The sequence below is a fragment of the Piliocolobus tephrosceles genome, chromosome 8 (assembly GCF_002776525.5).
Source record: "Piliocolobus tephrosceles isolate RC106 chromosome 8, ASM277652v3, whole genome shotgun sequence".
Classification (NCBI taxonomy): domain Eukaryota; kingdom Metazoa; phylum Chordata; class Mammalia; order Primates; family Cercopithecidae; genus Piliocolobus; species Piliocolobus tephrosceles.
In genome coordinates, this window is record NC_045441.1 from 80,210,674 (window position 1) to 80,221,330 (window position 10,657).

At 37.7% G+C, this 10,657-nt stretch overlaps 1 protein-coding gene across 9 annotated transcripts in view; it reads right to left on the reverse strand.

The window, feature by feature from the left end:
• Positions 1-10,657, reverse strand: part of AKAP9 (A-kinase anchoring protein 9) — a 177,085-nt gene that overhangs the window by 90,885 nt on the left and 75,543 nt on the right. For all 9 annotated transcript variants that reach the window (XM_023226720.2, XM_023226722.3, XM_023226721.2 and 6 more), the window contains 3 exons: positions 6,788-6,926; positions 5,953-6,038; positions 404-518 (listed from right to left, as the gene is read on the reverse strand). In XM_023226720.2, coding sequence (XP_023082488.2) covers positions 404-518; positions 5,953-6,038; positions 6,788-6,926 — 340 coding nt within the window. The remainder of the gene's footprint in view (positions 1-403; positions 519-5,952; positions 6,039-6,787; positions 6,927-10,657) is intronic.

The window sequence follows — 10,657 nt, forward strand, 5'->3', positions numbered from 1 at the left end:
ATAGCACAATCACTGTGTACAGAAAATATTCTTTTTTGAAAGAGTATGTTTTTAGTGGTAATAATTCTGGTTTCAATTTAAACTCATTCTGATGAAAACAAGAAAATATAAATAGTACAATTCAAGATCATCTTTTTGATCCTCATGCTGTAGTACTCCTAAATCCAACATTTTATATCTTTAAAATTTAAAACAATTTAGAATTACAGAACATAAGAAGTGAAAAAGGATCAAATAGATAAGTAATCCAAATATTTCATTTTAAGGATGAAAACATTGAGATCAGAGAGGCTACAGTGAAATGCCCAACGTCACTATGTTAGCTCAAATTTTAAAGTAAAAAAGCAAATTACTCAATATTTGGTATAAAAACACCACATTGTGGTATATGATCAAAATTTACCACTGTCTTCCAAACTGGTCATCTGAGAATGGATTGATAAAAACTTTGTTTCCTCTTTTGGAAGGTTTTCTTCTCCAAATTCAAGTTTCATACCATCTGTTTGCTGTCCCCAAATCTATTGAAAACCACAGAATAACAGCAGTAACATAAATACGTAATCCAGCAATTAGAAAGCTGTATTAAAGCAACTCTGCATTAAAATACTTTTTTAAAACCACCCAAAATTGTGGCACTCTAATACAAGTGTTTTCCCTTCTAAGTTATTCCCTGTTCTCTTCTGTAACAGTAATTCATATTCCATACCTTTCATAGCACTAAAATTATGTTAGTAATGTTGATATCTAAAAGGAAGTTCATTTTACTACAAAAACAAGTGCTTCTGAGAATTTTGGTAGAAAGCTGATAACAATATTTATAGTATAACCTGGACTTTCAAATTTCAATTTGTACATAATAAATTTTATATTACCAATACTTGATTAATAAAGCTTATGTATCTCTAGATATATCCTATGTACAACCAGGTAACTGACAAATGGTATGCTGCTCTGTACAGTAAACAAAGGAAAAGAAAAGAATTAAAATAGATAAATCTCAGCTTATTTCCTTAACTATTAAAAAGCAGCAAGCCTGTAATCCCACCACTTTGGGAAAGCGAGGTGGGTGGATCACCTGAGGTCAGGAGTTCAGGACCAGCCTGGTCAACATAGTGAAACCTCATCTTTACTAAAAATACAAAAATTAGCCAGGTGTGGTGGCGCACACCTGTAATCCCAGCTACTTGGGAGGCTGAGGAAGGTGAATTTTTTGAACCTGGGAAGGGGAGGTTGCAATGAGCCAGGATTGAGTCATTGAACTCTAGCATGGGAGACAGAGCAAGACTCTGCCTCAAAAAAATAAGTAAATAAATAAATAAAATTAAGCAGCAATATGTCAGATACCTGTGTGTACTAATTTATTCATTCATCAAATACTTAATAATCAACGTGACCAGCACTGTGACAAGAGAGAGTAAAAATACAAAATCCGTTTAAAAAATAACAATATATCTGCCTGCATGGAATTCATCAATCAGATAGGAAAATAAACAATTAGAGAATGGCTAAACTATAAAATTTGACTATAACTACAATGATACAGAAGACTGATGTGGATCTGAATAATTATGGAAGTCAATTTTGATTTAGGCTCATATATTTTTGGCAATGATTTGGGAATGCTCTAAGGAAGAAAGAGTAAGAATATTTGTGAAAGAATGACATATGCCATAATTGACAATGATCTTCTTGAGGAGAGTTTAATTTGGATACAGAGGGGGAAATAAAGCTAGTTAAATAAGATAGATCCAAATTACATAAGACTTTAAAAGCAAGGGGAAAGAGTTTGGACTTGCAAGACCAGACGAACAAAGGATATCGTAGAAGCAGGTGAGCAAAAGAAAAAAAGCTATTTGCCAAGAAGGCTGTTTTAACTGTCTACTACTCTTATAAATCCTCTAACCAACTCCTACCCCATGAGTACATTTCAACAGAGATCTTGCCTCTTAGTTCCCAGGGAAAATAAAGATCATCGGGTAAATTATTAAGTTTCCAGTCCAATCTTTCTAACTCATTCAGCAAACATTTATTAAGCCTTTACTGTATGCTAACACTATGATAAGAGGAGGAAACAAAAACAAACAGAAGATTCCCTCATTCCAAAGGGTTTAGAATAATAGTGAAAGAGGCAGAATGGTAAACAAACAATTATATAGTATGAAAAGTAATGTGATACAAATGCAAATATGTATAAGAAGCTATGGGAACATAGAAGAAGGACAGAAGGGTAATCAAGTATTTAAAGTAATGAAAAAGGCCGGGTGCGGTGGCTCATGCCTGTAATCCCAGCACTTTGGGAGGCCAAGGTGGGTGGATCACGAGGTCAGGAGATCAAGACCACCCTGGCTAACATGGTGAAACCCCGTCTATACTAAAAATACAAAAAAAATTAGCTGGGCGTGGTGGCGGGCGCCTGCAGTCCCAGCTACTCGGGAGGCTTAGGCAGGAGAATGGCGTGAATCTGGGAGGCAGAGCTTGCAGTGAGCCTAGATCGCGCCACTGCACTCCAGCCTGGGCGACAGAGCGAGACTCATCTCAAAAAAAAATAAAAAACAAAAAAATAAAAATAAAAAAAAATAAAGTAACGAAAAAAGAGAAGCACGATAAACAAGGCCTGTACTGTTGCTAAGGAAACAGAGGAATAAATGCCTAAGCCTAGGAAGGTAAAGAAGATGACACAGAGGGAGTAAAATTTGAACCAACTGGAACAAGCAGGAACAAACCAAAAAGGCTGGGAGGGAATGGGCAGTATTATGCAGAAAGGACAGCATCCAAAAAAGCCCATGGTGCATTTGGGAAACTAAGTATTTCAGTATGGCTGAAATGAGGAGGAAGATTAGCAGATGAAGCCAAAAGGTTAGGCAGTGATGTATTGCAGTGCTGATCCTGATCCCAAAGTAACTCTGAAATGCCTCTCTAATTGCAGCTAATTTACAGAATTCAAATATGATATCTTCTTATTACCTCTTGTGCAGAAAAGACATCTACCTGTTTGCTATATTCATCTACCTGTTAAGCAAACGTATTTACCTACATTTCTTTTCTTTTCTCTTTTTTTTTGAGATGGAGTCTCACCCTGTTGCCCAGGCTGGAGTGCAGTGGCGCAGTCTTGGCTCACTGCAACCTCCACCTTCTGGGTTCAAGCGATTCTCCTGTGTCAGCCTCCCAAGTAGCTGGGATTATAGGCACGTGTCACCACACCCAGCTAATTATTTTTGTATTTTTTTTAGTAGAGATGGGGTTTCACCATGTTGGCCAAGCTGGTCTCCAACTCCTGACCTCAGGTGATTGGCACACCTTGGCCTCCTAAAGTGCTGGGATTGCAGGTATGAGCCACCATGCTCGGCCTTACATTTCTCTTCTAAACACCTACTAGAATGTTGCCATGGAAAACTATTTTATATATGCGTGTATATATATATATGTAAAATACTATATATGTATATGACATTACTTAAACTAGTTCATAAATCCCATTAATTTATACATTTCTTCAGTCTGGTGACTTCATTACTTTATTCCCAGTACATAGAACAACCTGGCATTTAATTAGCAAATAATAAATATTGGCTGTCCAGTCTGTCCTCAGATCTAAGGAATAAATAAATAAATAAATAAATAAGTAGGCTGGGTGCAGTGGCTCATGTCTGTAATCTTAGTACTTTGGGAGGCCAAGGTGGGCAGATCATGAGGTCAAGAGTTCGAAACCAGCCTGGCCAACATGGTGAAAGCCCGTCTCTACTAAGAATACAAAAATTAGCTGGGTGTGGTGGAGCGTGCCTGTAATTCCAGCTACTCAGGAGGCTGAGGCAGGAGAATCACTTGAACCTGGGAGGTGGAGGTTGCAGTGAGCCGAGATCGTGCCACTGTACTCCAGCCTGGGAGACAGAGCAAGACTCTGTCTCAGAGAAAAAAAAAAGAAAGTACAGTAAAATAAAAATAAAAATAAAAATTGACTGGATAACTGAATGACAACAAAGTATAAGTTTTTCTTTCATTTTCTTTGTACTCCCTTCAGTGTATATATCAGTATGGTAGAAGACCAGGAGTGAAAAGAGAAGACTATCTAAGACAAATCCCCAAGTTTCTGGTTGAATGTTGTTCCTTGAAACTGAGACGAGAGGAGAAGCTGGTTTAAGCAGTAGAAGTTAATAAATTCATATTTCAATATGCTGATTGAAACATACCTAAAAGAGTTTTGAGTAGAGATAACTGATGAGATATATGACTCTGCAGCTCAGAAGGACTGACCTAAACAGAGAGATCTAGAAGCAATGAAAGGATATGAAAAAAGCATTCAGATTAAGAGGATCAAATAAAGATCCCTGGTAAAATAGACAGGGTAGCTAAAGTCCAAAATGGAGGCTTGAAAAGCTACAGAAGCTAAGGGAAGAAAATATTATCAGAAAGCAGCAAATACTACAGTTGAGAAATAATAGATTAAAGTAAAAAGAAAACTAGTTCAAGATAGTAAAGCATGTGTTTATATCTGAGGTTACAAAGTGAAGGCCTGAACTTTAAATCCAGTCTATACTTTTATAGTGCTCTTTTGGGGACAAAACAGTTTTTGTTGTTGTCTGGCTGCTTTCTGTTTCCCAACCTTAAAATAGAATCCGTTTATTTTTGAATATTTCTGTGTGTGTGTGTGTTATATTTTCAGAGATGAAGTCTTAAGCTCTGTTGCCCAGGCAGGAGTGCAGTGGCACAATCATAGCTTATGCAGCCGCAAACTCCTAGGTTCAAGTGATCCTCCCACCTCAGCTTCTCAAGTAGCAGGGAGGAAAGGCATGTGCCACCATGCCCGGTTTATATTTCCTAATATTTTTAAAAGAAAAAAAAATCATATAAAATTAATAGATTAAAAGTACTAGCAACACTGGGCCCTGATTCCTACTTAATGGCAACAAGATGCATAAGCTGGGCAGCCGCAGCCCCTTTTGGATGAGACATGTTTTCTCCAGGTTTCACTTGGCCTTGGCCTTCTTCATTTATTTTATTAACTAAATTAATGTAGGCATTTACATTTGTGATTAGTGACGTAAACCTCTTCCCTTTTGACTACGCAATTAAAATGATAGTAAAGAATATTTAAAAGGCATAAATCCATAATGAACAAGAAAATAAGAGATGAAACCAAAATAGATTCTACTCATATAAATCTACTGGAGTAGGTTTATAGATTTTTGGAAAGGCTAGATAAGGTTGTACTTAATTGCACAGAAACAGAGTGGAGAAGGAGAAACAGGAGGGAAAGAAAGAAGGGGAGAGAGATGGAGAGGAAGAATTTCAGCCAAAACATAACTCATCAACATTATAACTTTCACTATCAATTAAATCTTTCAAATCTGCCTAAACATTTTAATATTAACTGAACATCAAAAAGCACCCCCCAAAAATAGACATAGACATCTTTCTGGATTTCTTTCTACATGAGAATTACATTTATCCTTGCCAATATATGCCTTAAGTTGTTCTACTGATAGAGTTAATAAATTACACTGTGCCATGTATACTATCTTACCTAGTTTTCTATAGATGTTTTTAAAAATTGCTTGAACATAAAATTGACATATATAATGCTGTGTGAAACTAATTAGCTATGTACTAAGCAACTAAACTCATTACCAATTTTGTCTAAAACAGAAGGCCCACTGCTTTATGTTATAAGTAAAATTAAATGCAATTGTTTCACACAGTTTACCAGTTGATACATTATATATATTTTAAATTATCATAATTCTAAAAACACTCTAAAGGGGTTATTATTTGACTTGCAGAAATTTTTTCAGCTTACCAATATAAATTATCTACTACAAATATATGTCGCTTTTCCCAATCTCCTTTTTCACATTCTCTTATTTTAGAAATTCTTGGTTGATAAAAGCAGCTTATAAAAAAGCAGGTAATACACAATAAATGCAAATATTACAATACATTTTCCATTTCACAGACCTTGCTTAGTCGTGTTTGAAGTACCAAGAGTTTGTTGTATTCTTCTGTTACTTTGTTGAGAAGAGTGTGCATATTTTCTTGAAAGTCTGGATGGTAAACAATTATAATAATTTCACTTCACAGTGAAAGTCTGCATCTTCCAATAAATATTATTCACCTATTTATAACTTTAAAAAATCGCCTGCTAGAAGTAAACCTCAGATATTTAGTAACTAAAAATTGAAATATCATTCATGTGAAATGCCTGCTACAAAGATAACTTGAAAATTTCATATTAAAATATGTTAATTTATTTTGATAGTCATTAATTTATACACATTTTGTTCATTATCTATACAAATAGGGCTAGGAAACATTTTATCTGTGAAAGAACATCAAAAAAGTGTGAGGTTACTATTTGCTAAAACAAACTTATAGCAGATCTATATTAAGAAAGATACTAATATATTTCTTATTTCTTAATGTTAATCTTACTCATTTTAAAGCAAAAACCATTGACATGAACTTATTCAATAAATACAATAACTTTTAAAAATTTGGATCTATGGTATAAAAAGTTAAAAGAAAGAATTAGGATAAGGAACAAGATAAGAGTAGAGAGAGAGAGGACAGACAATAGTGGACAGATCCAATTATCTTCATATCACCGTTATTGCACTACAAAACTTTTAAATGTATATTAAATATAATATTTCATGAACCTGAAAGGAGGATAAGATGTTAAGATGATAAACAACTTGGCTGGGTGATTAAATCATAATAAAAAGTAAAGATTTGTCATCAATTAATTTAAGAGGATTAAATACTGTTTAATAGTATGGTAAGCTTTTATTACCTTGAACTTCACATCTATAATCCTGTAATTCTGGATCTTCATTTTCAGAAGTGTAATCACCAGAATTCTCTCTACCTTCTGCATTTACTTCACATTTTAAAGCAGGAGCATAATATTCACCAAGGACACTGCATAAAGTCTGTCAACAAAATTGGGTATTTTAAGGAATTTAAATTTTGATTTCTACTTCTAAAGATCATTAAACATTATTCTCCTTGATGCAAGGCAGTCAAAATGGCACATAAAAATAATTAAGAAAACCTTCTCTCCATACCCTTATCAATCTGCAAAAGAAACAAGTCTAAATTTCTCTGTCTCTCTGGCATAAAATCTTAGGAAGATAATGATCTTCATTGCAAAAAATCACAATTCTTTTTGCTTCCTTATAATAATAAAATTTATCTTATACTTCAATCAACTACTTCCTAGCCTGGATCCTATTTCTGATGTTATCTCTGTAATCTCAAATACCTTTGAAAAAACACCACAGGACAAGGATGGAAGTTCAGAAATGCTGATCAGAAAGAAATCTATAAATTCTAAAGAAATTATATCAAGCAAGGGAATAACATTCATATACTTAAGAAAATATTCATAACACATGAGGCCAGGCGTGGTGACTCATGCCTGTAATCCCAGCACTTTGGGAGGTCGAGGCAGGTGGATCACCTGAGGTCAGGAGTTTGAGATCAGTCTGGCCAACATGGCAAAACCTCATCTCTACTAAAAATACAAAAACTAGCTAGGTGTGGTGGCCTGCATCTGTCATCCCAGATACTCGGTAGATGAGGCACAAGAATAGCTTGAACCTGGGAGGCAGAGGTCGCAGTGAACCGAGACTGTGCCACTGCACTCCAGCCTGGGCAACAGAGCAAGACTCTCTGTTTCAAATAAAAAAAGAAAAACAAAAAAGATTCCTAACACATGAGAATAGTTTTATGTAATTTATATACACACACAAAAATTGAAAATATGTGACACATTGTTTTGGTTCTTCTCCTGGGCAACAGACAATTCTATCATCATTTAAAACAATACATGCCCCATAATCATTTGATAAACTTTCAAATAACTTTTACCTTTGTTCCTCATATAACTAAAAAATTACCACCACCAACTTCTAGACTTAAAAATCAAATTGCTCACTGCTATTTCTTCAGATTTCCTGAGATTTGTTTAAACTATACTGTCAATTAATAATTAAGTTTATTAAATTTTCAGCATAGCCCCTAAGATGCAGTTTTCTCACATTAGAGTTGATTTTAGAAACCGTAAACAATCACCCAATTTACAAAGACACTGGGACCCAGAAAGATGGGTGCCATCTTAGTGTTTTTGGCTCACTCTACACAGTCTCCCAGGATGTCTCCATCTTGTCCTTGTAACTCATCTATGGCAACACCAACAATTACTGTCTGTTCTACAGGTGAGATAATTTACCTGAATTTCTTTTGTTTCAAACAGATTATCAGGAAAATTTTTAATGCTCATTTTAACTTAAAAACTCAGGAATACGGGGCGGAGCAAGATGGCCGAATAGGAACAGCTCCAGTCTCCATCTCCCAGCGCGAGCGACACAGAAGACCGGTGATTTCTGCATTTTCAACTGAGGTACTGGGGTCATCTCACTCGGGAGTGCCGGACAATCAGTGTGGGTCAGCTGCTGCAGCCTGACCAGCGAGAGCTGAAGCAGGGCGAGGCATCGCCTCACCTGGGAAGCACGAGGGGGAAGGGAGTCCCTTTTCCTAGCCAGGGGAACTGAGACACACAACACCTGGAAAATCGGGTAACTCCCACCCCAATACTGCGCTATAACACCGGCACACCGGAGAATATATCCCACACCTGGCCGGGAGGGTCCCACGCCCACGGAGCCTCCCTCCTTGCTAACACAGCAGTCTGCGGCAATCTAACCGCAAGGCAGCAGCTAGGCTGGGGGAGGGACGCCCGCCATCGCTGAGGCTTAAGTAGGTAAATAAAGCCGCTGGGAAGCTCGAACTGGGTGGAGCTCACAGCAGCTCAAGGAAACCTGCCTGTCTCTGTAGACTCCGCCTCTGGGGACAGGGCTCAGCTAAAGGAGCAGAAGCCTGTGCAGACGCGAATGACTCTGTCTGACAGCTTTGAAGAGAGCAGTGGATCTCCCAACACGGAGGTTGAGATCTGAGAAGGGGCAGTCTGCCTGCTCAAGCGGGTCCCTGACCCCTGAGTAGCCTAACTGGGAGACATCCCCCACTAGGGGCAGTCTGACACCCCACACCTCACAGGGTGGAGTACACCCCTGAGAGGAAGCTTCCAAAGCAAAAATCAGACAGGTGCACTCGCTGTTCAGCAATATTCTGTCTTCTGCAACCTCTGCTGCTGATACCCAGGCAAACAGGGTCTGGAGTGGACCTCAAGCAATCTCCAACAGACCTATAGCTGAGGGTCCTGACTGTCAGAAGGAAAACTATCAAACAGGAAGGTCACCTATACCAAAACCCCATCAGTACGTCACCATCATCAAAGACCAGAGACAGATAAAACCACAAAGATGGGGAAAAAGCAGGGCAGAAAAGCTGGAAATTCAAAAAATAAGAGCGCATCTCCTCCTGCAAAGGAGCACAGCCCATCGCCAGCAACGGATCAAAGCTGGTCAGAGAATGATTTTGATGAGATGAGAGAAGAAGGCTTCAGTCCATCAAACCTCTCAGAGCTAAAGGAGGAATTACGTACCCAGCGCAAAGAAACTAAAAATCTTGAAAAAAAAGTGGAAGAATTGACAGCTAGACTAATTAATGCAGAGAAGGTCATAAACGAAATGACAGAGATGAAAACCATGACACGAGAAATACGTGACAAATGCACAAGCTTCAGTAACCAACTCGATAACTGGAAGAAAGAGTATCAGCGATGGAGGATCAAATGAATGAAATGAAGCGAGAAGAGAAACCAAAAGAAAAAAGAAGAAAAAGAAATGAACAAAGCCTGCAAGAAGTATGGGATTATGTCAAAAGACCAAATCTACGTCTGATTGGGGTGCCTGAAAGTGAGGGGGAAAATGGAACCAAATTGGAAAACACTCTACAGGATATCATCCAGGAGAACTTCCCCAACCTAGCAGGGCAGGCCAACATTCAAATTCAGGAAATACAGAGAACGCCACAAAGATACTCCTCCAGAAGAGCAACTCCAAGACACATAATTGCCAGATTCACCAAAGTTGAAATGAAGGAAAAAATCTTAAGGGCAGCCAGAGAGAAAGGTCGGGTTACCCACAAAGGGAAGCCCATCAGACTGACAGCAGATCTCTCGGCAGAAACTCTACAAGCCAGAAGAGAGTGGGGGCCAATATTCAACGTTCTGAAAGAAAAGAATTTTAAACCCAGAATTTCATATCCAGCCAAACTAAGTTTCATAAGTGAAGGAGAAATAAAATTCTTTACAGATAAGCAAATGCTTAGAGATTTTGTCACCACCAGGCCTGCCTTACAAGAGGCCCTGAAGGAAGCCCTAAACATGGAAAGGAACAACCGGTACCAGCCATTGCAAAAACATGCCAAAATGTAAAGACCATCGAGGCTAGGAAGAAACTGCATCAACTAATGAGCAAAATAACCAGTTAATATCATAATGGCAGGATCAAGTTCACACATAACAATATTAACCTTAAATGTAAATGGACTAAATGCTCTAATTAAAAGACACAGACTGGCAAACTGGACAAAGAGTCAAGACCCATCAGTCTGCTGTCTTCAGGAGACCCATCTCACATGCAGAGACATACATAGGCTCAAAATAAAGGGATGGAGGAAGATCTACCAAGCAAATGGAGAACAAAAAAAAAGCAATCCTAGTCTCTGATAAAACAGACTTTCAACGATCAAAGATCAA